General features: G+C 43.2%; 1 protein-coding gene across 1 annotated transcript; it reads right to left on the bottom strand.

The window, feature by feature from the left end:
• Nucleotides 1-1,852: 1,852 nt before the first annotated feature.
• Nucleotides 1,853-25,407, bottom strand: ZNF251 (zinc finger protein 251). Its single transcript, XM_069466725.1, is given in 4 exon segments — nucleotides 1,853-3,671; nucleotides 23,306-23,419; nucleotides 23,796-23,928; nucleotides 25,196-25,407. Coding segments are annotated over 3 exon segments (1,983 nt in total). The 5' UTR covers nucleotides 23,923-23,928; nucleotides 25,196-25,407; the 3' UTR covers nucleotides 1,853-1,929.
• Between the last annotated feature and the right edge of the window lie 2,261 nt (nucleotides 25,408-27,668).

Raw genomic sequence — 27,668 nt, 5'->3', positions numbered from 1 at the left:
ATAGGAGTTATTCTCTTTCTGAAGGATACACTCTAAGTGGGGCAAATATTTTTATCCCCACTTTAGAGATGGGGAAAAAGAGATGCAGGAAGATCTGATTCTTTCCCTGAGGTCAGAATGAATCCATGTCAGAGGTGGGCAGCACCCTCTCCATGAACCTGTGCTCTCCACTCCCTCTTCTGTGCACATGCAGACCCATCCACATGGACCACATAGGGCTGACATTTCCCACACTCAGAAGGGGTTCTGTGTATAAGAATTTCAATAATGTAACAAGGGAGATAGAACATGAATGGGGGAATAAGTGCAGCAAGTCACAGGATGAAGGTCAGACCAGATGCAAAAGCAACCCCAAATTCTCTAAGAAAACACAGTGAAAATGGAAGGAGAGATTAACTAAGAAAGGCTCCTTAAAGGGGCTAATATTGGGCTGAGAGGGAATCAAAAGTGGATTGGAAAGAAGATTCTTCCAGGTGGAGTCTCAGAATTGAAAATCAGGATTCCAGAGGTAGTGATATCAGCCATTAAAGATTAACTACTCCAGTGTTTTTCAGACTTCCCGGTGAAATCCTTTAAATAGATGCATACTGATCAAACTACAGTCAATACGGAAAGCAAAGTAAAACCATGGATCCCACTACATCACCACTGAAATGGCTGGAAGAAAAAAACCTGACAATACCAGATATGGTGAGGATTCAAAGCAACTAAATTCTCATACGTTGTCAGTGGGAATGTATAACTGACTTTGGAAAACAATTTCTTAACAAGTTAAACATAAGCTGGCCATGTGACCCACCAATCCCACTCCTTGCTATTTTCCCAAGAAAACTGAAAAGTCAGGTTCACAAACAGCGTGTAGTTAAATGTTATAGCTGATTTATTCATAGTTGTCCCTTACTGAAAATACCCAAATATCTTTTAATGGGTGAATGGATAAACAAACTGCTCCATTCATACAATGGAATGCTACTCAGCAATAACAAAGAATGAACTATTGATATACACAATATAGAGGAGCCTCCAATGCATTATGTTAAGTGCAAGAAGACAGATTCTAAAGACTACACACAGTATGATTCTGGAAATGGTGAGGTTATAGGACAGAAAACCAGTGGTTTCCAGGGACTAGGAGTGAGGAATGGCTGATCACAGGCACGCACAAAAGGAATTCTGGGTTGTGACAGGAATGTTCTGTCTTGACTGGGGTGGTTGCTACACAACCCATAGAACTATACACTAAAAAGAGTGAACTTATTATATACAAATTATACAACAATAAACCTACCTTTAAAAAAATCTTATCAGTAATTAAGTTTTCAAAAGTGGAGCTACTTGGCAGCCCCCTGTTTTACTGGCCCCTGAGGTCCCTCCTCTGATGAACTGGACAATTCCTTAAAACTAAAAAATAAAACAACTTTCATTTTACAAATGTAAAAACTGGGGCTCCAAATGAGGAAGGAACTCCACCTGCAGTGACTCTGTAGGTTTGTGGGGGAGATGGGCCAGACCATCCTGATGGAATAACACTTGAGTCTGCCTGGCCTGCCAAAGTTCTCTGCACCACACCTGGAGGCAGGTGTGCAGGACTGAAACTGGATATACTCAGGTACAAGCCTGGGCTTAGATAGGAAAGAAGAGATAAGACTGGAGGGAAATCAGGTGGACTCACTTTTCATGCCCTCCACTCATATTTGAATGTAGCACTACATGGCTCACCTCCTGAGGAGAACAGCAACCTTAACACAGACAGCCTTATTTTCCAGAATGAATTCTCTCATGTTTACTTTCAAACAAAATGACTTTAATAGTCATCTGAAGTGTTTATTTTGCTTTGACAGTAATATTTAGACCTCATTTAACTTTCATTATGCCATCCTATCCAACATAAAATGAACAATTGCAAAATTGTTTTCCACATTTATCATATCAAAAATGTGATTCTTAGAAAATCTTTTTGATATGAATAAAGTATCTTTCAGATCCATCATTTAAAGGAGGTTTCTCTTCAACATGAGTTCGCTGATTTGGTGTGAGTTGCAAACTCTGGATGAAGGCTTTCCTACACACAGGGTGATAGGGTTTCTCATCAGTATGAGTTACCTGATGTTGAATAAGGGTAGAACCCCCACCCAAGGCTTTTCCACATTCTTGATATTTGTAGTGTTTTTCCTCAGCCTGGATTTTCTGATCTTCAAAGGGTTGTGAGGTGGGACTGAAATTTTTTCCACATTCCTTACATCCAAAGGATTTCTCACCAGTGTGAATTATCCAGTGCAGAACAAGGTTTGGACCATGGTTGAAGGCTCTGCCACATTTCTCTCCAGGGAGAATCTGTCCATCTGGTATAAGGCCAGAGCCAGGAACAAAAGCTGGACCACATTTTCTGCATTTACGAGGGTTCTCTCCATTGTGAATTCTCTCATGCTGAGTGAGGGTTGACCTCCGGCTAAAGGCCTTCCCACAGTCACCACATTTGTAGGGTTTCTCTCCAGTGTGAACTCGCTGGTGTAGGGTGAGCTGGGAGCTCTGGCTGAAGGCCTTCCCACATTCAACACACTGATAAGGCTTCTCCCCGGTGTGAACTCTTCGATGCTGAACAAGAGTAGAACTCCGACTAAAGGCTTTGCCACACTCATTACAAACATAGGGTTTTTCTCCAGTGTGAATCCTTACATGTTCCGTAAGGTGAGAGTTAAAACCAAAGGCTCTGCCACATTCATTACATACATAGGGTTTCTCTCCAGTATGAACCCTATGATGGAGAAAAAGGCTTGAGCTTTGACTGAAGGCTTTCCCACATTGATTGCATTTATGGGGCTTCTCTCCAGTATGAATTCTCTGATGCTGAATAAGGCTTGAACTCCGACTAAAGGCCTTCCCACATTGATTGCACTCATGGGGCCTCTCTCCAGTGTGAATTCTCTGATGCTGAGTTAACTGGGGGCTCTGGGTGAAGGCTTTTCCACATTCATTGCATTTGTAAGGTTTCTCTCCTGTGTGAATTATACGATGTTGAATAAGAGTTGAGCTTCGACTGAAGGCCTTCCCACATTCACTACACCCAAAAGGTTTCTCTCCAGTGTGAATTCTCTGATGGAGAAGGAGGTGGGAATTGAGCCCGAAAGTCTTCCCACATTCATCACATTTAAAAGGTTTACTTCCAGTGTGAACTCGATGGTGCAGAATAAGGCTTGAGTTGTGAGTAAAGGCTCGGCCACATCGGCCACATTCATAAGGCTTTTCCCCAGTGTGACTTCTCTGATGCCTATTTAGGTCTGAATTGTATTTGAAGATTTTGTTGCATATGTCACATTTAAAGATTCTCTCTCCTCTTTTATTTCTTTGACGTCTAACAACACTTTGGTTCAGATTCAAATTTCTATCAAATGCACTATACTCCTGGTTTTTTTCTCCTGGAGAGCTTTCCCTATCCACGACAGCTTCTTTTATAAAAACTCTTTTATAAAGATGGGGTTTCTTCAAACTCTGCCCAACAGTATTTGCCAGGTGCTCTTCTAGTTTATGCTCCTGGTCCCAAGCTTCCTGAAAATCAGGTGCCTGTGGATTACCCCTTACGAATCTTCTTGGTATAAATTCTGGGGTTTTTACTTCTTCAGAACATTTCTGGTTTAGAATGGACAGTTCCTTCTCCGTCCCAATCTCAGAATCTGTTACATAAAAACATAAATGAATTACTAGAGAAAACCATCCATCAGGGATTATATCCATAATGTGTTAAAAGCTCCGATAAATCATTATGCAAAACATAAATACTCCAATAGAAAAATACGTGACAGGCAGAATCCAGAACTAAAGATGGCCAATCAACAGCATAAAAATATTCAAGTCCATTGGTTACCAAAGAAATGGAAATTAAAACAAATTATACTTTTTCACCTATAAAATTGGCAAATTCATTCATTCAACAAATATTTAGAAAGCCAGCCATGTTCTAGGTAAGGAATATAATAGGAAAACAAATAGTGTCTGATTTCATGAAGCTTATGTTCCATTCAGGTAGATAATTAAGCAAGTAAATTTTTAAGAATGATAAACCATGTGATATGGAAACTATTTAGAAATGTGTAGAAATGCATCATGGCCCCGAACCTAGTCTATATGGTCAGAGAAGATTCCAGGAGGAAATGAAGTTCAAACTGAAGCCTAACAAGGACAAGTTAGCTGGGGCAGGCAAAATAATCACATTTAAGAACTAAAGAGCCTCATGATAGCTCAAGCAAGAAGTTTGAGGGGGAGAGTGGGGCAGCAGGAGCCAGGGAACAGACATGGAAGGCACTGTAAAAAAAGTGGAGAAGTTTGGACTTTATGCTAAAGACTTAAAAAAATAATAATAATACCCAGCACTGAAGAGAACTGAAGAAACAATCACCTCCATATACTGTTGGTGGAACTATAAATATATATGACTTTTAAAAGAGAAAGATGAGGGGTAGAGGGTTAGGAAACTAAAAATAAAAAAATAAAAGGGAAACTTGGCAATATGTACCAAAAAAATTGATATATTACACACTGTTTGTCTCTAAAATTATTCTTCTAGGAATTTACCCTAAATGGATAGTCAAATGTACAAAGAAATGACTACTATGAGCAGATGAAGAGCTCCTTATAATTTGTAGGGAGACAAAGAACACAAATGTCCAAAAATAGGGGGTAGTTTAAACCAATTATAGAATACTCACATAATGGAATACCATTCTGCCATTATAATTATATAACAGAAGGATATATATTAATTAAATGAAAAGTCTATGATATATTATAAAGTGAAAAATCGGGTTTTAAAATTATATGTACAGCATAAACCAACTTCTATTGCAAGTGTAAGTAAGATAGCTGCTATTTCTTTGTTAAATGTTTGGTACGAGTTGGTGAAGCCATCTGGGCTTCACATTTATTTTAAGGAAGGATTTTAAATCATGAGTCAATTTCTTTCTTTCTTTTTTATTATTATTATTATTATTTTGGAGACAGAGTCTCTCTCTGTTGCCTGGGCTAGAGTGCCATGGCATCAGCCTAGCTCACAGCAACCTCAAACTCCTGGGCTTAAGCAATCTTTCTGCCTCAGCCTCCCAAGTAGCTGGGACTGTAGGCATGTGCCACCATGCCCAGCTAATTTTTCTATATATTTTTAGTTGTCCAGCTAATTTCTTTCTATTTTTTTTAGTAGAGACATGTCTCACTCTTGCTGAGGCTGATCTCTAACTCCTGATCTTGAGTGATCCTCCTGCCTTGGCCTCCCAGAGTGCTAGGATTACAGGCGTGAGCCACCGTGCCTGGCCACGAGTCAATTTCTTTAATACTTAATGAAATATGTATTAACCTTTTCTTGTGTCAACTTTGATAAATCATATTTTTCTAAGATATTCATACATTTTATCCCAATGTCCAAAATTATTGGCATAAATGTGTTCAAAGTATCTTTTTATTATAGTCTGTAGTATCTGTGTTGATGGCTCCTCTTTCATTTTGGTTATTTGTTCATTGTCTTTTATTCTTGATCAGTTACATTCAGAAAATAAAATGAGATGATACATGCCCCAACTCCTGTTGTGAGGTTAATTAAACTCTGATACCAAAACTTGACAACAGTATGAGAAAAGAAAATTTAAGGCCAATTTCATTCACAGTTATGGAAGTAAAAAAAAAAAAAAAATCCCAAATAAAACATTAACAAGCCAAATCCAGTAATTTATAACAAGGATAACACATCATAAACAAGTTGGGTTTATTCCAGGAATGCAAGTTTAGTACAGCATTAGGAAAATCAATCAGTATAACTCACCACTCTTAGAGAAAAAATTTTTGATCTCAAGAAATGCAGAAAAACCTTTTGACAAAAATTCAACCACCCGTTTCTGCTTAAAACAAACAAACAAAAACTCTTAGAGAACTAGGACCTGGAGGAAACTTCCTTAATATGAGATTGGTATCTATAAAATGTTAATGACAAACATGACACTCCAAGGAAGGGGTGAGTGTGCAAAGCCCTGCTGGACGGTGGGTCTCCCCATCATCACTGCTCCAATCAACACTACACTGAGCTTAAAAGACAGTAAAAGACAACAAAAATAAATACAGCATATAAAGTTTAGGAAGGAAGAAATAAAATCATCATTCACAGAAAATAAAAATAATCTATAGGTAAATTATTAGAATTAAGAGTTTATCAAGTTAGCCAAATATCAAATCCAAGTATTAGTTATATTTCTATGTATAAAATGTAGTTAGAAATAGCTAGAAAATACAATTTAAAAAGGTATTATATAAACCCAAATAGGAAACTCCCCAAATGCTCATTAATAGCAAAATGAATGAATAAATCATGGTATAGCTACATCAGGGAAGATTATACACCAATGCATGAACCACAACTACACACAGCAGCATGGATAAATCTCATAAACATAATTCTGAGTAAAAGAACCCACACGTGAAAGAGTATATGCCACACAATCCCACCTATAAAAAGTTCTAAACCAAGTGAACTCAGTGGTTACCCTTGGGGCAGTCCTGCTTCTTGGTGCAGATGATGTTTTGTTTCTTAATCGGTGCTGGTTACATGGCTGGGTCTGACTTGTGAACATTCAGTAAGCGATACAATTGGTATACTTTTATGTGTGTATATTTCAATAAAAAGCATTTTTAAAGAAAAAATTAACATAATGCCCTGGCTATAATATGAAGGATAAATAAAAATAATTTACTGGAAAAATAAGGACAAAAAGACCATCTAAGATTAGCATCGAAAAAATACCAAACACCTAGGAATAAATCTAACCAAAGAGATAAAAGACCTCTTTGCATAAAATTATAACACATTATTGAGTGAAATTCAGACCTAAAAAAATGAAGGGATATAGCATGTTCATGACTGAAATATTCAGATTGTAAAGATATCCACTACTCCTCAAATTGATTTAACGCAACTCCAATCAAAATACCAGCTTTTTTCTTCTTCTAAACTAATATGGAAATGCAAAAGGTCAAAAATAGGCAAGATACCACTGAAGACAGACAGCAAGATGGGGTGACTTGCTCTATTGCATACCAAGACTTATAAATCTACCCCATTGCCAACAGTGACCAAGCACAAATAGACAATGGGAGAGAAATTATATACAAGTGTGTGTGTGTTTGTATACATGCACATGGGATATGTATGTGCCTGAAAAGGAAAATGTGGACCCTCCTCTCTTCACAGACCAGGGGTATTGACTCCCTTCTCCAGGACTGGCTAAACAGAGTGATCCCTAGGGGTTCTACCCTCAAGTTCACAGGGAGGCCTGGCCACGCTGGGTCAGGACACCCATGTTCTCCTACAAGAGGGTGTAGTGTGGCTGGTTAAAAACGAGGACTTGGCCGGCTCATGCCTGTAATCCTAGCACTCTGGGAGGCCGAGGTGGGAGGATTGCTCGAGGTCAGGAGTTTGAGACCAGCTTGAGCAAGAGTGAGACCCCGTCTCTACTAAAAAAATAGAAAGAAATGATTTGGACAGCTAAGAATATATATAGAAAAAAAATTAGCCGGGCATGGTGGCGCATGCCTGTAGTCTCAGCTACTTGAGAGGCTGAGACAGAAGGATTGCTTAAGCCTAGGAGTTTGAGGTTGCTGTGAGCCAGGCTGACGCCATGGCACTCTAGCCCGGGCAACAGAGTGAGACTCTGTCTCAAAAACAAACAAACAAACAAAAAAAAACCGAGGACTACAAAGTTGGAGCTGGGCAAATTTTTATCCACTTTAAGTCAGACTTTTCTGGGAATGGATGATAATAGTTTTCTTGAAGATTTTTATGTAAATAAGATATGAAATTTTTGATATTAGATAATAAAAATTACAACAAAAGAAGATGAAAAAATTTACATTTCCTAGTTTGAAAATGTCATTATCTGAAACACCAGATTGAAATAAAGAAAATCTCCATGGAAATTTAAGTACACTTAAAAGTGACTATGTTTTTCTAGTCCATGCTAATCGAACTGTTACTAGACAATCTAGACAACAGATATGTGAAATACAGATATAGCACATTTTAATGCATGGGTAGACCTGGCCTTTTCAAACCAAACAGCTAAAGCTGCTTATATTTCTTAAATTGGGTTTAATAATAAAGTGACCCTTATCTAAACTGGGATTTAATGCATGAATATGCAACATGAACATGAGTTACTACTAAAATGCGATAAAATTTTTAAAAAATGGTGCCCTTTATACATGGATTCTTATTACAAAGAAATCCCAACAATACTGTAAAATTCTGTAGACATATAAACATTGTCTACGTAGTCTTTCTGAGTACAATTAAAGATTTATATAATTTTTAAAAATTAATGTCTCTAAGGATTTTTAATATTAATTTTTTAAACATTACAGCTTCTGAGGAATTTAATGTTAATTTTACATTATATTTTGCTAGTAATGTGGTTACTTTTTCTGTCATTCGTAAATGATTCAGAGATATTAAGACTATTTCAAAACTGAGGTAATAAATACAGGCACACTTCAAAGACATTGCTGATTTGGTTCCAAATCACTATAATAAAGTGAATAATAATCACAATACAGCAAGTCATGCAAATTTTTTGGTTTCCCAGTACATATAAAAGTTATGTTTAAACTATAATGTAGGGCCGGGCGCGGTGGTTCATGCCTATAATCCTAGCACTCTGGGAGGCCGAAGCAGGAGGATCTCTTGAGCTCAGGAGTTCGAGACCAGCCTGAGCAGGAGCGAGACCCTGTCTCTACTAAAAATAGAAAAAATTAGCCGGGTGTGGTGGTGTGCCCTTCTGGTTGGAGCAGCCCATTGGGAACCCATCCACCTGCCACTTCCAGTATAGATGGTAAGCACCTCTCAGTATCACTTAAGGAACCGCTGGTCTTTGCCTAGTAACTAAAGACTTGCTAAAGCCCAAGGTTATAAAACTATCTCCCCCTTTCATAGCCCAGTCTGGCCTGTACTCAAACTCGCTACCAAAGTGCCAAAGAGTGGCGCTTTACCATTGATTACGGAGACTGAAATGCCCAAGTTTCTCCAATAAAGGCCCCTATACCTAATATAATAGAAATGACTGAAGATATTCAAATGGCCCCAGGCACCCACTTTGCAGTCCTCAATTTGGCCAATACAGCCAATGTGTTTTACTCTATATCCACTGACGAGACGTCTCAACTACAATTTGCCTTCACTTTCAAAGCAACACAATACACCTTCACTCGGCTTCCAAGGGGGTACCTGAGTAGCCCAGCCACTGCCCACAATCTCTGCATACAAACCCTAGATGAGGTGTATGGCCATCTCTTACACATGGCCATTTATGGTATTCTATCAGTGATCTCTTGTTAAAGGTTCCTCTGAAGAAGCCATTCACATTTACATATCATTATGGCCTATCCTCAAAATAAGGGTTAGGCAATCACCCCACACAAAGGACAGGGGCCAGTGCTTTCAGTAAAATTCATGGGCACTCTCTGATCTGTCAGGGGGCAGGAGAGCCCATTCGGTGTGAAACATAAACTACTGCCACTGACACCACCCACAGCTCTTAGGCGCAACATTCACGTGAATCCTTCATGTTTTGGAGACAACACTCCACACTTCACTCGAATACTCACGCCATAACCCATAAAGCGCCTACCTTTCATTGGGCGAGGCTCAAAATACAGCCCTTCACCCAGCCCAACAAGCAGTCTGATGAGCCTCACCTCTGGTGTCCCTGTCGTGGGGAAGCTCTGGTGACACTCCACTATGTCTCACAGACCCTATGGACCAAACGTGGTCCATGGGGTTTTGGACTAAATATCTGCCTCAAACAGCAGCTGGATGTACCCTCCAGAAAAGCAAATCCTATCTGCCTATTGGGTGCTACTAGAGACTGACAGCCCCTCACAGGATCAGAACGAGAGCTCCCAAGGGCTCAGATCCCTGCCAGGCCACAGGCACGAGACAGCCCAGCAGAGGCTCAGAACAGTAAACAGAAATGTCACCTCCAGGACCAGGCCTTCAACCTGACACAGAGGGTCTTTCCAAACTCCAGGAGGATGTGGCTTCCCCCATGCCTGGTCCCTTGCCCACAGTGTTAGAGGAACTGGCTGAGCTGGCAGCATTCACCTATCACTGCAACATGCCTGAAGTCCAAACTGATGTTGGTCCACAGATTTACAGTCTCCTAGGCCGTGGCCAGGGGTCTGGCCGAATGGTCAGGCAAATGGAAATAGATGGCTTCTCACTCAAGGCAAACCCTTACAGGGAGCCCCTGTTCAGAAAAAACTTGCCTCCTCAGACTGCCCCTCAGTCTGTGAGTGACCACACTTCCCCACACACTGATATTCACTTAGAGGAATCTAGTGCTATGACACTGCAGACGCCTGCAAACATGCATACCACAGTGGGGCACTCTCCCCTAGACACAGATGTTCCTGAGTTCTCCTGTCCTCTGGAGAAAGGGCACATTTGAGGACATGGGGGTGCCGCAGCCCTAGGTCAATGCTAGGGCTCACAGACAGGCATTCCCTGAACTCCTAATATGGCTAAGACAGTAATACAAAACTTTACTTCCTATGCTAAAATGCGACAGTGGAAAATGCCCAGGGGGGCCCGTGCCCTGTGCCCAGGGGAGATAGGCAGATTGGTTTCGCTGGTCCCCTACCCCTTCTTTGGGTGCCACTAGAGTGCCACCTGGGTGCTTTGGAGGTCCAGGGACAACTCTTGAGGAAGCGATCCAACAAGAATGGGAGGCCTGATCACAAGGAAGGCAACCTAGCCACAAACCAACATCCACAAGGCATCCCCTGGAAAGAAACCACCAGCATTGTAAGGTGCTGTTGTTCTAAATGATTGGGGCTTATTTGTTGCTTACCTGCTGGATGTAAGCAGGTAATGTTGGATTCACAGGGCTTAATAACCTGATTCCTGCTGGAATCGCAGTGAAATGGTCTGAAACTGCACCCCAGGGTGGAGTACAGGAGCTTGCACTGGGCCTGGATGCTCCCCACTCATTGCATAATAAACCAGTCTCGGTATCATCCCTGCATGATTAAAAACAGCGTAACAACCGGAAGATGGCCCGTGGGATGCCCAGCTTTAAAGCCAGGGTGGCTGAGTGCCCTTCGCGCTAATGACCCAACATGCATCTTCACAGGGCAAAGCCCAGATTGCAGGGAAATTTAGATAAAGTCATCTTAAACTAAGGTCATTTTTGTGCCCAAAGGTGGTATGCTTATGGGTAAACTACTCAGGCGGCACAGATATGGAAACTCCCCAATCCTTCACTAACTGTGTCCCAGTAGACCCCACAGCAGCCCCTAGATCTATGCACGACCAACAGTTTGGCCAATAAATGCAGCGCAATTATTAATACATCAAACAGCATCAGAAATGTGAAGAGGCTCCTGGTGAACTGCAAAGCCTTCCTGATGGGGACAGCCCACTGGGAAGAACATCCTCCACCCAGATGGCTCCCATCTTGTGGAAGACGGCATTGCCCAACTTCATCAAAATCATCACCAAAGACATAGATTCCTCCCCAGACTCCAGTGACTATTCCACGCACCTAAACTAGGATTAAAAGAACTGCCTCTGGCTGGGCGTGGTGACGCACGCCTGTAGCCCCAGCTACTGGGGATGCTGAGCGGGGAGGATCACCTGAGCCCAGGCACTGGAGACCAGCCAGGGCAACAGACTAAGACTCTGTCTCTATTTAAAAAAAAAAAAAAAAGAAGAAGAAGAAAAAAATAATTGCCTCTACCCTAAATATGGACTTGGACTTAGACTCCAACCTACAGGGCTGTCTATAAAATACAGACCCCAGGAACCCTACTGAATTTTATTTTGCTGAAATAGCCTATTGCTTGACATACGAACCACACTTGTATAAAAATGTTGCCAACTGTTGAGTACATTCCCTGCCATCTGTGTGGCAGCACAAAATTATACCTACCCACACCAGCAACCTGAACAATGCACAAGAATACCTCCCTCTCCATGATGTCCCGCTAGAGTGCACACAGTACCCCTGCCCTTCACTCCCCATCCTATGCAGCCCACTTAAAACCCTCAGCTAGTAGTAGTTTCCTGGGGGGCTGCTCCCTTCACACTTCCAACCACAAACCATCCTGCACCCACCCGTGTTGCCTCTACTACCAGAGGGGAATCACCCTAATTACCTCACCATGTCCTTCACCATATCCCCTACCAACCATGGCCAATTCATAAATAGAAATAACATTTTTATTAAGTGGGCAGAGGCTGGGGCAAGAGCTGTGGATCAGGCAACACTAGTTCTGCTTCCTCCTTGCATCTAAAGGCCTCTCTCAGCTCGTTCCTATCAACTACATAAGAGTGTCTCTCCAGGCCTACTCTCTCCTGTCCCTACAACTCAACTGCAGCCACCTGGGCCATTTTTGCATAATTTATGTAGTTCACTATTCCAACTGCATCAGGGGACATGACATATTACACATCTGCCCTGGGGTGAACGCACATGGACTCACACAGCCCCATCACTTTACCCACTCAACACTTGGCTGACATTTCCCAAAACACAGCAGGGAAGCACAGCAGACCTACCCCCATGGGAACATCCACAGGTAAATCACTTTGCTTTCCCAGCCCTCTTCATGTCCCCACTACCCCAGGAAATGCACACTGGTGTCCCCTGGCCTGCGACTACATTGTGATTTCTACCCTCCCCTCTGCCACACCCCTAAATATCAGAACAAAGGCACTATACTCCTACCCATCACATTGGGCACAGCCTTAGCCTCAGGACTGGTAGGAAAATGATAAGCATTCCACAACAAGCAAATTCAGGCTGACACCCCACCTATCTGCCATTCACACACATTCAAAACGTACACAGTGCTCTCTCTGACGCAAACTCCCTGGATCTCCAGCTCAGATGGCTCAGGTGGTGATTGCCTAGAGGAAGGGGCTGTGCCATCTGAGGCACCTCCTGTTGCATGTGTATTAACAACTCTGCCCAGCATAGGACCATCTCCAACATACATCTCAAGACATCCAGTTGTTTAATAAGACCCATGTAGTCAACTGCATTCCCAACTTCAGGAAGAACCACACTTTTCTCATGGCCAGACCCTTTCACATGGGGAAATGGCTTGACATGGGGTTTCAAACCATAATTTGTGCTTTAGCTAGAATTTTTCCTGTATTTTCTCTCATAAAATGAACATCAAATTGGTTGGGACAGAACCCCCGCCCCAACCTTTCATGTACCCACTGCCCAGGTCACATGAAGCTAAGCACCTCACCCTGTGTCCCTTTTCCTCATGCAGACCGATTTCCATGGCCTTCAAGTATACTACGTACCCCAGGCCCTGTGAGTAACAAAATCTTTATTTTCTATCTTGTATCTCTTCTGATTACTATTCTCCATAGGAGAAGAAAAAAAAAAAAAAAGAAAAAACCCTAGAACAAAGGGAAATTGTGGAGAAAGGCAGGTAGATCCCTCTCCTCACCCCAACTTAGAAGGAAACATAAAATCATAAATTGGAATTTTACCATCTTGTCCCAGTGGGAACAAATTTTTTTTCTGAATCTTCTCACATCTTCAGGATACCACAACAAGAATAGAATACAAAGAAAATAAACTTTCTGGAAAAAAAAAAACTACATTTTCAGTGAAAACACGAGGTAGTAGTCTCTGGAAACTGAGTTCTGTGGACGTGCTGGCAAAGGCAATGCCAATAGGAAAAACTGTCCCCAAAAGTTGTGAAGATGCCACAAGAAAACTGAGGCTCTCAAAAGTGTCCAGCAAATATTCCCATCCATAAGGAGCTAGCACCAGCCTGGGAAAGAACATCTGTGAGCAGGACCAATGTTCACAACGGCAGACCCCTAGGAGGTGCCGACACACAAGTCTCAGAAAGGGTGTGGATAATGCCAGCCAAATATAACTTGTAAAAGCACGTGCACCTGACCAACCGTACATGCTGATACACACACTCACACACAAACACTCACATATACACACTCTCATGCACATATATATACACACACAAATATACACACATATAAACAAATATACATCTACACAGATGCACAGACACACACATATAGAATCCAGAATCTCCATGCCAAAATTAGGAAACATACAAAGAACCAAGAAAAGGAAGTGCATTTCATGAGAAAAGAAAATCAATCATCTGCAATGAACTAGAAGTTGTAAATAACAGACGAGGATTTAAAAACCACTATTTTAGTTTCCCCCAGTGAAGTAAACCAAACATCAAAATCTCAGGGAGGTGGGAAGTTTCAGCAGATAAACAGAAATAATAGAAGAGAGCAAAATGGACATTCTGGAACTGAAAACCACAGTTTCTAAAATAAAAAATTCATTGATGGACTTAACAGCTGAATGAACACAACCAAGGAAAGAGTAAGTAAACTTGAATCTAGAGGAATAGAAATCATCCGAAGTGAAGGATAGAGATAATGAGATTTTAAGAATGAACAGAAACTTAGAGATCTATTAGATGATTCACATGGTCACTTACAAGTGGAATCTCAAGAGACCACAGAAAGAATGGTACAGAAAGAAATTTGAAGACATAATGGCCAAAAATTTTCCCAATTTGATGAAGGACAGAAATCTGCAGGATGAAGACACAAAAGGAACACCAAGCAGAACACACACAAGGAAGCCCATGCTGAAGTGCATCTCGGTCAAAGCACTGGGAACCAAACCCACAGAGCAGGAGAACAACCCATTGCCTACAGGGAACCAATGGTCTAGTTAATTGTTGAGTCCTCATCACAAATTATGAAGGCCAGAAAATGGTGAAACATCTTTAAAGGCTGAATAAAAAAAAGAAAGAAAAGAAAGAAAAATAAAGGTACTTTCAAGTGAAAGAAAACTAAGAGAACTGGTACAGCAGACTGCAGCACAAGAATAGTAAAAGTTCTTCAGGCTGACGGGAAGTGACACCAGGTGGAAACGCAGGACATGAGCAGGGAACAACAGCAGTGGAGATGAAAGTACTGGGGAAAGACAAAAGACTTTAAAAATTAAACTTTATTTTTTAAAGAAGTTTTAGGTTCACAGCAATATTGAGCAAAAAAGAGAGGGAGTTCCCACTTACCCCATCCCCACCTATGCACAACCTCCCCACTACCTACTTCCACACAGAGCGGTGCAACAACAAGGCCTCCACTGACACGGTGTCATCAGCCACAGTCTGAGAGTTCATGTTATAGCTCACTCTTCGTTCCACACTTTCCATAGGTTTTGACAAATGTAACTGACACGTGTCCACCACAGTAGTATCACAGTGTGGCTTCCTTCACTGCCCTAAAGTCCTCTGTGTTCCACTGCTCATCCCTCCTCCCTTCCCTAGTCCCTGGCAACCACTGATCTTTGTGCCTTCCCCACAGTTTTGTCTTTCCCAGGATGTCATACAGTTGGAATTATACAGTCATCCCTTGGTATATGTGGAGGATTGGTTCCAGGATCCCCCCCACACGTACCCAGATCCAAGCATACTCAAGTCCTGCAGTCAGCCCCGTGGAATGTGCTTATATGAAAAGTCAGTCCTCTGTATACATGAGTTTCACATCCCAATAATAATACTGTATTTTCAGTCTGTTTGGTTGCAAAAAATCCAAGTATAAGTGGACCCTCACAGTTCAACCCATGTTGTTCAAGGTTCAACAGCACAGCCTTTTCAGGTTGGCTTCTTTCACTCAGTGATACGCATTTCAGATTCCTCCATGGCTTTTTATGGCTTGGTAGCTCATTTTTTTAGTCCTGAATCAATATTCCATTGTCTGGATGTACCACAGTTTTATTTATCCATTCATCTACTGACGAACATCTTGGGTGCTTCTAAGATTTGGCAATTATGAAAAAAGCTGCTACATACACCTATGTGCAGGTTTGTGTGCACACACAAATTTTCAATTCATTTGGATAAATACCAAGGGACACAACTGCTGGACTGTATGGTAAGGGTATGTTTGGTTTGGTAAGACAGTCAAACTGTCTTCCAAAGTGGCAATACCATTTGGCATTCCCACCAGCAATGAGTGAGAGTTCCTGTCGCTCCACATCCTGGCCAGCACTAGGTACTGTTCACTGTTGTGGGTTTTGGCCATTCTAACAGGTGTGTGATGGCATCACATTGTTTTAATTTGCAATTCCTTAATGACATACGACACTGAACAACTTTTCATATGCCCACTTGTCACCTGTATATCTTTTTTGGTTAGGTGTCTGTTCAGGTCTTTTACCCATTTTTTAACAAGGTTGATCACTTTCATACTATTGAGTTTTAAGGGGTTTCTTTTCTTAATATTATATTTTGGGTAATAGTCATTTATCAGATGTGCTTTTTGCAGATATTTTCTCCTAATCTATGGACTATCTTCTCATTCTCTTAATGTTGTCTTTTGCAGAACAGAAAATTTTTATTTTAATGAAGGGCAGCTTGTCAACTATTTCTTTCATGGATCATGCCTTTCGTGTTGTATCTAAATTGATTATAAAACACAAGGTCACCTAGATTTTCTCCTATCTTGGAGTTTTATATTTTTGCATTTAGGTTTATGATCCATTTTGCTATAGACAAAAGTGTGTTCCCCCTCAACCCCCTGTTCATATATTGAAGCCCTAATCCCCAATGTAATGGTATTTGGAGATGGGGCCTTTGAGAGGTAATTAGGGTTAGATGAGGTCATGAGGGTGGGGCCCTCATGATGGGATTAGTGTTCTTATTAAGAAGAGATACCAGGCTGGGTGCAGTGGCTCATGCCTGTAATCCCAACACGTTGGGAGGCTGAGCAGGAGGATTGCTTGAGACCCAGGAGTTTGAGACCAGCCTGAGCAACACGGCAAGACCCAATCTCCACAAAAAAAAATTTTTAAATCAGCAGGCATGGTGGCACATGACCATAGTCCCAGCTATTTAAGAGGCTGAGGCAGTAGGATTGCTTCAGCCTGGGAGCTGGAGGTTGCAGTGAGCTCTGATTGTGCCACTGCACTCCAGCCTCAGTGACAGAGTGAGATCCTGTCTCAAGAAAAGAAAGGAAAGGAAGGAAAGAAAGAAAAGAAAAGAAAAGAAAAGAGATAGATTACCAGACAACTAACTTGCTCTCTCTCCACCATGTGAGGACACAGTGAGAAGGCAGCCATCTGTTTTACACCAGGAAGAAAGCCCTCACCAGAAACTGACCATGCTGGCACCCTGATCTCAGGCTTCCCGCCTCAAGAACTGTGAGAAAACGAATGTCTGTTGTTTAAGCATTCTGTCAATATCTACAAAATAACCTGTTGAGATATTGATCGAGATTGTGTTGAATCTACAAATCATGTTGAAAACTGACAATATTGACTCTTTTAATTTTTTTTGTTGGCCGGGCGCAGTGGCTCATGCCTGTAATCCTAGCACTCTGGAAGGCTGAGGTGGGCAGATCACTTGAGCTCAGGAGTCAGAGACCAGCCTGAGCAAGAGGGAGACCCCATCTTTTTTTTAAAAATAAAATAAAATAATTTTTTTTGCTACCATAGCAGTTGAATTCCAAATATTGACTCTTCTTATCCATGAAGACAGAATATCTCTTCATTTCTTGAGTTCTCCTTTGATAGCTTTTCATCAGTTTTGTATTTTTCCTCATATAGATTTATATATTTTGTTAGATTTATACCTATTTTGTTTTTGCTGGTGCTAATGTAAACTACAATATATTTTTTATTTCAAATTCCACGTGTTCATTGCTGGTATAAAGACAGTGACTGACTTTTGTATATTAACCTTATATCCTGCAGCCTTGCTAAAATCACTTATTAGGCTGGGCGCAGTGGCTCACACCTGTAATCCTAGCACTCTGGAAGGCTGAGGAGGGACGATTGCTTGAGGCTAGGAGTTCAAGACCTAGTTCCAGGAGTCTTTTTGTTGATTCATTCAGATTTCCACACAGATGATCATGTCGTCTATGAACAAAGACAGTTTTACTTCTTCCTTCTCAATATCTATACCTTTTATTTCCTTTTTATGTCTTATTGCATCAGCTAGGACCTCTAGTACAAAGCAGTGGTGAGAGGGCACATTCTTACCTTGTTCCTAATCTTGGAAGGAAAGCTTCAAGTTTCTTACTGTTAATTATTAGGTTATTAAGTATGAAATGTCCAATTTCCTTAAGTACTAAGTTTGACAGTTGGTATCTCTGTTATTTCACTTTGACTCTTGTTTTATTTTTATTGTGAAGGTACATCCTCAGTCTTTTAAATGCACATTTTGGCTTGTGATTATCTTTCACATTTTTTTAGGGCAATTTTTGTGAAACCATGGATAAGTCAAAAATTGGTGTTATTTTTTAATACGAGTTCTGTTATAAAACCAATGCAGCACAGACAGCTCGAAATATCAATGAAGCACTTTGGAAGGATGTGGCTAATGAACGCGCAGTACAACAATGGTTTGAGAAGTTCCATTCTGGTGATTTTTAATCTTGAGAATGAGCCTGGTGGGCAATCTGAGACCAAGGTAAACAATGATGAGCTGAAAACTGTACTGGAAGCGAATCCATCTCAACCTTCACGTGAATTAGCAGCAAGGTTTGGTGTTACTATTCCAACAATACTGGACCATCTGAAACAAATTGGCAAAATAAAGAAGCTGGATAGATGGGTTCCACATGAATTAATGTCAGAAGAGAAATTGCCACAAAGCTTGCCTTTCGCTGCTGTTATAACATAAAGGAGAACCTTTTCTATACTGTATTGTTACATGTGATGAAAAATGGATTCTTTTTGACAATGGCAAGCATTTGGCACAATGGTTGGATTAAGGTGAAATGCCAAAACAAAGTCCAAAACCGAATATTCTTCAGAAAAAGCTAATGGTATCTGGTGGTCCAGTGCTGGTATCATCCACTATGGCTTCATGAAAGCTGGTCAATTGATTACAGATGTTTACTGCAACCAACTGGACAAAATTGTGAGGATGCTTGTGATTAAGCAGACGAGACTGATCAATAAGAGACAGGCCAATCCTCTCAAGCTCAACCACATGTCCCACAAACAACACTGCTCAAACTACAGAAGCTAGACTTGGAAACTCTCTTGCCATCCACCATATTCACCAGATCTTGCATCAACCGACTACCACTTTTTCCAGGCTTTGGACCACTTCTTGCAAGAAAAAATATTCAATTCTCAACAAGCTCTGGAAAACGCCTTTTGTGATTTCATCACTACTTGCTATCCAGGCCTCTTTGTTTTTTTTTTTTTAAGACAGAGTCTCGCTCTGTTGCCCGAGCTAGAGTGAGTGCCCCTGGTGTCAGCCTAGCTCACAGCAACCTCAAACTCCTGGGCTTAAGCGATCCTACTGCCTCAGCCTCCCAAGTAGCTGGGACTACAGGCATGCGCCACCATGCCCGGCTAATTTTTTCTATATATATTTTTAGTTGGCCAGATAATTTCTTTCTATTTTTAGTAGAGACGGGGTCACACTCTTGCTCAAGCTGGTCTCAAACTCCTGACCTCGAGCGATCCACCTGCCTCGGCTTCCCAGAGTGCTAGGATTACAGGCATGAGCCACCGCGCCCGGCCCAGGCCTCCTTGTTAATGGCATAAACAAGATACCATTAAGATGGCAAAACTGTGTCACTAGCTTAGGCACATACTTTGATTAATTGTACTGCTTCTTGTTTGAGATATAATAAAGTTTTGATTGAAAATCTGGGCCGGGCGCGGTGGCTCACGCCTGTAATCCTAGCTATCTGGGAGGCCGAGGTGGGCGGATCGTTTGAGCTCAAGAGTTCGAGACCAGCCTGAGCAAGAGCGAGACCCCATCTCTACTAAAAAAATAGAAGGAAATTATATGGACAGCTAAAAATATATATAGAAACAATTAGCCGGGCATGGTGGTGCATGCCTGTAGTCCCAGCTACTCGGGAGGCTGAGACAGGAGGATCGCTTGAGCCCAGGAGTTTGAGGTTGCTGTGAGCTGGGCTGACGCCATGGCACTCACTCTAGCCCGGGCAACAGAGTGAGACTCTGTCTCAAAAAACAAAAAAAAAAAAAAAAAAAAGAAAATCTGACATTTCATATTTAATGATCTAATATGCTGTTAGCTACAGATTTTGTAGGTGCTTTTTAAAAAGTTGAGTAAGTTCCCTTGTACTCCTAGTTTGTTGAGTTTTTATCATGAATGGATGTTGGGTTTTGTCATATGCTTTTTCTGTATCCCTTGATATAATCATGTGATTTTTCTTCTTTAGTCTGTTGATGTGGTGGATTACATTGATTTTCTGATGTTGAACCATTCTTGCATACCTGGATAAATTTTACTTGGTCATGCTGTATAATTCTGTGTATGCATTGTTGGATTTGATTTGCTAATACTGATCGAGGATTTCTGTATCTATGTTCATAAGAGATAATTGTCTAAAGTTCTCTTTACTTGTAATGTCTTTGGTTTTGGTGTTTGGGTAATGTTGGCTCCATACAATGAAATCAGGAAGTATTCCCTTTGTTTGTATCTTCTAGAAGAGATCATAGAGAAATGGTGTAATTTCTTCTTTGAATGTTTGGTAGAATTAGTAAGTGAACCCACTTGAGCTTGGTGGATTGTTTTCAAAGGTTATTAACTACTGATTCAATTTCGTTAATAGATATAGACCTGGCCAGGCACGGTGGCTCACGCCTGTAATCCTAGCACTCTGGGAGGCCGAGGTGGGCGGATCGTTTGAGCTCAGGAGTTCGACACCAGCCTGAGCAAGAGCGAGACCCCATCTCTACTAAAAATAGAAAAGAAATTATATGGACAGCTAAAAATATATATAGAAAAAAATTAGCCGGGCATGGTGGTGCATGCCTGTAGTCCCAGCTACTCGGGAGGCTGAGACAGAAGGATCGCTTGAGCTCAGGAGTTTGAGGTTGCTGTGAGCTAGGCTGACGCCACGGCACTCACTCTAGCCTGGGCAACAGAGTGAGACTCTGTCTCAAAAAAAAAAAAAAAAAAAAAAAAAAAATAGATATAGACCTATTCAGATGACCTATTTCTTCTTATGTTTGAGAGATTGTGCAATTCAAGCAATTGGTTCACTTCATCTAAGTTATCAAATTTCTGGGCACAGAGTTGTTCATAATATTATTTATTATCCTTTAAATGTCCATGGGACATCTCTGTAGAGATGTTCCCTCTTTCATTTCCGAGATTAGTTATCTGTGTCCTCTCTCTCTTTTTCTCAGTTTAGCTAGACACTTATCAATTTTACTGATCTTTTCAAACAACCATCTTTTGGTTTTGTTGATTTTGTCTGTTGATTTCCTACTTTCAACTTCATTGACTTCTGCTCTAATTTTTATTATTTCTTTTCTTGTGCAAATTAAACTCCAGGTTTAATTTCTTCTTCTTTTCTAGTTTCCTGATATGGAGTGTAGATTATTGATTTTAGATCGTTCCCCTTTTCTAATATATGTAATGCTATGAATTCCTAATTATTGTTTTCACCACATCCTGCAAATTTTGATAAGTTAGATTTTCATTTAATTCAAAATATTTTAAAATTTCTCTTCAGATTTCTTCTGAAGACTCATGTGATATTTACAAGTATGTTGTTTACTGACCAAGTATTTTGGAATTTTCCAGCTATCTTTCTGGTATTGATTTCTAATTTAATGTCACTGTTGTCTGAGAGCAAACTCTGTATGATTTCTAATCTTTTAAATATGTTAAAATGTGTTTGATGGCCCAGAATGTGGTATATCTTGGTGAATGTTCCATGTGAACTCAAGAAGAATGGATATTCTGCCATGGTTGAATAAAGTAGTCTATAGTTGTCAATTACTTCTAGTTAATTGATGGTGATGTTGAGTTCCATTATGTCCTTCCTGACTCTCTACCTTTTGGATATATTTATGATAGAGAAATGTTGGAATCTCCAACTATAGTAGTAGATTCATCTATTTCTCCTTGCAGTTCTATCAGGGTTTTTTTTCTTTTTTGTTTGTTTATTTGGTTTTTGAGACAGAGTCTCACTCTGTCGCCCCGGCTACAGTGCAGCAGCATCATCACAGCTCACTGCAACCTTCAACTCCTGGGCTCAAGTGATCCTCCTGCCTCAGCCTCCTGAGTAGGTGGGACTACAGGTGTGCACCACCACGCCTAGCTATGTGGTGACATCTTGATAATGAGTAAGTATCCCGTGCCTCATCCACCTTTAGAAACGAAAGGCTTCATACAACCAATTATGAATCTGCACACATTTGGGATATATTATTTACAAGAGCCTTTCTGAAAAAATTGCTAGAAGACAAGCTTCTGCCAACCAAGAAATGATAAAGAAATTCTTGGTAAAAGGACTGGGGTAAATAATTAATACACTTAACTGCATATATAAGACAATAACAAAGATGGTGATATGAGTGATGAAGTGTTGTATGCTTTGACAGTGTAGAAACAATATAATCAACAAAAAATGGGAGAAGAATGAGGAGGAAAAGGTAGAAAAGTAGAACAAGCCTACTGATTGTAGCTGGAAGTCAAAGATAATACTTAGAGCTGATAAATCAAGTAGCAGAAGTATATTTAACGAATCAAAGGTAAACATTTAAAAAAGAATACTGGCCAGGTGAGGTGGCTCACACCTCTAACCCTAGCACTCTGGGAGGCCAAGGCGAGAGGACAGCTTGAGCTTAGGAGTTCAAGACCAGCCTGAGCAAGAGCGAGACCCCATCTCTACTGAAAATAGAAAAATCAGCCAGGCACTGTGGCACGCGCCTATAGTCCCAGCTACTTGAGAGGCTAAAGCAGGAAGATCACGTGAACCCAGGAGTTTGACGTTGCAGGGAAATATGATGATGCCACTGCACTCTAGCACAGGGTGACAGAGCAAGACTTTGTCTTAAAAAAAAAAATTAAATAAAAAAGAATACTATTGACTAAAATTGGGGGATGGAAGAAAGAATGGGATAAAGGAGAAAAGGACATGGCAGGGAACCAATAACTATTATCAAAAAAAAGAGGGAAAGAAATGTATTATATAAACAAGGGAATGAAAGTGTTATAAAAGTAATTGCTAAAACAAAAATATGATCTGATTGGAAGAACTATACATGTTTTTAAAGCAAAGTAAACAGACCAGCAAGACAAAGCCTTTTCAAGTATGTGCATGTGCTCACACGGGTATGGGGGCTGTGTCTGTCTGAGACTGCCCTAGGTGGAGGCCATGGACGTGCATACCATCACCCAGGTGGCCCCTCACTCGGAGCCTCTGAAGGCAGGATTGGGACAGCATGCCTGGGACTGGCTACCCGTCCACTCTCACCTTTCTGGCAGCTTCTCAAGACCTCTGGTTCCTTAGCTCCCAAAAGATCCACGACCCATAGCTCCTCCCCTTGCTCCAGCTGGGAGATCAGCTCCGGCTTAGGGACAGGGAATCCTGTTGAGAGTGAGGACACTGGGTGAGCCAATGTGGCCTCTAGGCCAGGTGAGTAAAGATGTGCCGTGTGTGTGTGTGTGTCTGTGTGTGTGTGTGTGTTGGTCAGGGGAGCCCATGTGCTGAAAGTGAGTGAAGGAAAATCCACTCATTAGTTCTCCTGCCCCTGGAGACACCAATGGGGCTACTGGCAACAGGAATGAAGTCCCTAGAATTAGGGAGCAAGGCAGAACCTCCCAGGGGGAATGTTCCTTCTGCAGAGATGAGACTGGTACCTGGGGACAAGTGGCAAGACCCTCTTTGGGATCCAAAGCAGCCTCCCAAGCTCCTTAGAGGCCCCCCACTGCAAACCAAGGAGGCCAGGCACAGAGAGCCTCACCCAGAGAGGCCACGTTCCCGTAGTTCTCCAGCATCACATCCCTGTACAGCGCCCGCTGCTGGGGGCCCAGCTGCTGCCCCTCCGCCTGAGAGAAGTACACGGCCACATCCTGGAAGGTCAGCGGCATCTGCTCCTGGAACAACACATCGTCGCTGCCCCGGGCCACACCCACTGGGTCGTAGACTGTGCTACGGGGGCCTTGGCCTAGTGGAGCCCCACCACCCAGAGCCCTGCTGCAGTCGGTATGAACCTTGTACTAGCAGGTCCCTGAAGAGAGCTAAGGACTAACTGACTTCAGCCATGAGGACCCAGCTGAACTCAGAGCTCCTCTCCCTGGGGGAGGCTGTGAGTCTACACCTCAGAACCCTTTCCTTGGGGGTGCTAGACTACCTGGCTTTACCAGCTGCTGAGCTTACAGCTCCAGAAGAGAGCAGCTTCTGACTGGGGGATGGGATGAAGATGTTGGAGGGGGAGGGTAGGCAGGAAGCTTAACTCACCTGAGGCCCTAGAAGCTGCCATCTTGGGCACAGTGGCCACTGTGGGATCTGAAGGAAGATAAGAGGCTGCCCTGGCCTGAGGTCCCCCCACAACTTATCCTCTGCAGGGAGGGAAAACCAGAATCAGCCCCAATCAGCAAGTGATGTGGACGGGTGGCCAGGAGGTAGAAATTGATTCCTAATGTGGCCTCCCTGGTGGTGAAAAAAGTTACTTATGTAAGTTATAAAAGGCAGGTCATTACAGAACATGAGCCAACATGTGCCCTATTGCCCAGCTATTCCCGAAATCCTGGGACTGCGGGAGCGAGAGCCCCAGTGAGGTCCAGTGACTCCCTGCTAAGGAGTGAAACCTGGCAGCTTCAGTGGTCCACACCAGCTGAGGGCCCTGGAATTAGGAAACAGGATAATTCTAGCTTCCTGGACCAACCTGTGGCAAACAGCGACATGAAGGTAGAAGGTTGTGCAGCCCCCACCCAACGGGGCTGAGGATGAGGGAGGACGGCAGGTGGGGTGAGCTACTGAGGGTCCCTGGCTCTAGGTGAAGACAGAAGCCTGCTGTCATTCTCAGTCTGTCCTCTCAGCCTCTTAGGTCGGCCTAAGCTGTGATCACCTACCTCCGCATTCTCCCAACAGCCTCCTCCTCCCGGCCTCTCCAGTTGGTCGGTGGCTCCCCAAGGCACCGAGGACTAAAGCCCCTCCTGGACAAGGCCGCCAGCCTCCCCGCGCCCCGGGCACTTTTGCACGGCTGCCCCTTCCTCCAGTGCCCCCAGCATGACCCAGGGACTTGAGCTGAGGCTCCCCAAGGTTCCCTGCGGCGACCCACCTGCGTGCGGGCCCCTTCCCTGCCCGCCCATCAAACCCGCCCTCTCGGCCCTGGATGTCTACGGTCAGACGCCATCCCACCTGCACGTTCGGGCCCCGGCCGCCCACAGCCGACCCGGTCTGCAGGCGGAGCCGCGGGGAGCCTCGCCTCCGGTCCCGGGCCCACCAACAGGGAGAGCTCTGCAAGCGCTGCGCAGCCAGGCTGAGCCGAGCTCGTATACCAGCAGCTCCACAGTACCCGGCCGGACCACAGCGGGCGAGCCTAAGCGTAAAGGGGCGGGGCGGGCGCCCTAGCCTGCGCCGGCGTGTCGCCCTCCAGGACTGTCGCCGGAAACGGGCTGAGGCACCGCCCCCACGCTTCCGGGGCTGCTCTAGGATAACGAGAGGCCACACTGTGTATGGTCGGCGGATTGTGGCGGCGGGGGTGCGCGAGATGGGAGGTGGGGAGGTGGGGAGGAGGGGAGGGAGAGCCGAGGAGTGGAGGACGGGAATCGGGGAGGAAGAGAAGGAGAGAGAGGGAAGGGTGGGATGGAGGGGAGGGAAGGCCGGCAGGGAGGAGGGGTGAGGAAGAGAGAGAGAGAGCGGGTCAGGGTTAGGGAGGAGTAGGGGGAAGGAAGGGAAGGAGGAGAGGAAAAAGGGTGGGGAAGGGGGAGGGTGGGGTTGCGGACATAAGGTGGGGAGGAGGAGAGGGAAGGGAAGGAGAGGGGAGGGGTTGGGGTGGGCTGGGGGGAGGAAAGTAGGAGGGAAGAGACGGAGGAAGAAAGGAAGAACTAGGTGGGGGGGAGGGAGGGAATGAGGCGGGGGAAAGGGTGGGGTAGGGGGAGTCAAGGAGGGAGGAGGGGAAGGACAGAGGGTGGGGGAGGGAGGGCCAGGCCATGGCGTCTGTAGTCCAAGCCTCTTGCATGCCTCTCGCTGGGCTCCAGCCTCTGTCCAGTCTGTCCGCCACACATCATATATATTCCTCTTCATCATAACAGCAAAAAAGTTGCACATGAAAATGTTTTAGTAGAGCGTGATTTTTAAAATAGCACTTGGTAAAGTTTAGGAGGCAGCGACTGTGGTGGTCGAATAAGGGAACGAAGCTAACGGAGATTTTCTCCCATACGCTGTAGACTGCGAGAATCAAGCCTCAAATTTTAGGTCTGAGCTTAAGGTAGTGAAGATGGAGACTGTCTAAAAGTCTAAAATAAGCACCATGCAAATTCAACACATGATTAAAAAGCTACCATACATCATTAATATTCAGTGCTGGGGAGGAGATGGTGGGAGTGTGATTAGTACAATCTTGAAAATCACTCAAGCTGTATATAAAGATCACTTGAACACATAAAGTAATCTAGGAATCAACCCCAAGGAAATAACAAAAGTTATATACGAGAGTGACCATCTCAGAGTTGTTTTGTTTTGTTTTGTTTTAGAGACAGGGTCTTGCTCTGTTGCCCAGGCTGGAGTGCACTGGTGTCTTGGGAGGTGGGGAGGAGGCTCACTGCAGCCTCCAACTCCAGGGCTGGAGCAATCCTCCTGCTTCAGCCTCCCAAATAGCTGGGACTACAGGCGTGCATCCCAGCCCAAGAGTTTTTTCCTTTTTAATAATGGGGAGAATTTGGAAAATATTTATAGAGGGGGAAACTTGGGAAATACTTTTCTACAGTAGAGGAATAGATAAGTCAATTGTCTTTTGTACCCTCAGTTGACAGTTGTACAGCCATTGTATGTGGGGGTGTTTTTGTTTTTGTTTTTCTATTTGAGACAGAGTCTCACTCTTCCCCTGGCTAGAGTACTGTGGCATCAGCCCAGCTCACGGCGACGTCAAACTCCTGGGCTCAAGCAATCCTGCCTCAGCCTCCTGTTTAGCTGGGACTACAGGCACACTCCACAACGCCCAGCTAATTTTTGTATTTTTAGTAGAGACAGGGTCTCGCTCTTGCTCAGACTGGTCTCAAACTCCTGAGCTCAAGCGGTCCTCCTGCCTGGGCCTCCAGAGTGCTAGAATTACAGGCGTGAGCCACCGTGCCCAGCCAACATGTGGTTTTTAAAGAACTTTTATTGGCAAAGGTAATGCTTATGCGATAGAATGTGATACATAGAATGCAAAGTCATATGTATGATAAGTCCTTAATTGTATATGTGGGTATGTAAGCTAGTTAGAAAGAAGGTTTTGACCAGGTGCAGTGGCTCACACCTGTAATCCCAGCACTTGTGGAGGATCCCTTGCACCCAGGAGTTCAAAACCAGTCTGGGCAACACAGTGAGACCCTGTCTCTACAAAAAAAAATTTTTTTTAATTAGCTGGGTGTTGTGGCATGAGCCTGTAGTCCCAGCTACTCGGGAGGCTGAGGCACGGGGATCACTTGAGGTCAGGAGTTGGAGGTTGAAAAGTCAAATCAGGGTTAGGGTTAGTACTCTGGGAGGCCGAGGCAGGTGGATCGCTCAAGGTCAGGAGTTCGAGACCAGCCTGAGCAAGAGCGAGACCCCGTCTCTACTAAAAATAGAAATTATCTGGCCAACTAAAATATATATAGAAACAATTAGCCGGGCATGGTGGCGCATGCCT

The sequence above is a fragment of the Eulemur rufifrons genome, chromosome 3 (assembly GCF_041146395.1).
Source record: "Eulemur rufifrons isolate Redbay chromosome 3, OSU_ERuf_1, whole genome shotgun sequence".
In the NCBI taxonomy this organism is placed as follows: domain Eukaryota; kingdom Metazoa; phylum Chordata; class Mammalia; order Primates; family Lemuridae; genus Eulemur; species Eulemur rufifrons.
The sequence above is the reverse complement of the archived record's forward strand: the minus strand, read 5'-3'. Positions and strand labels throughout refer to the sequence as shown.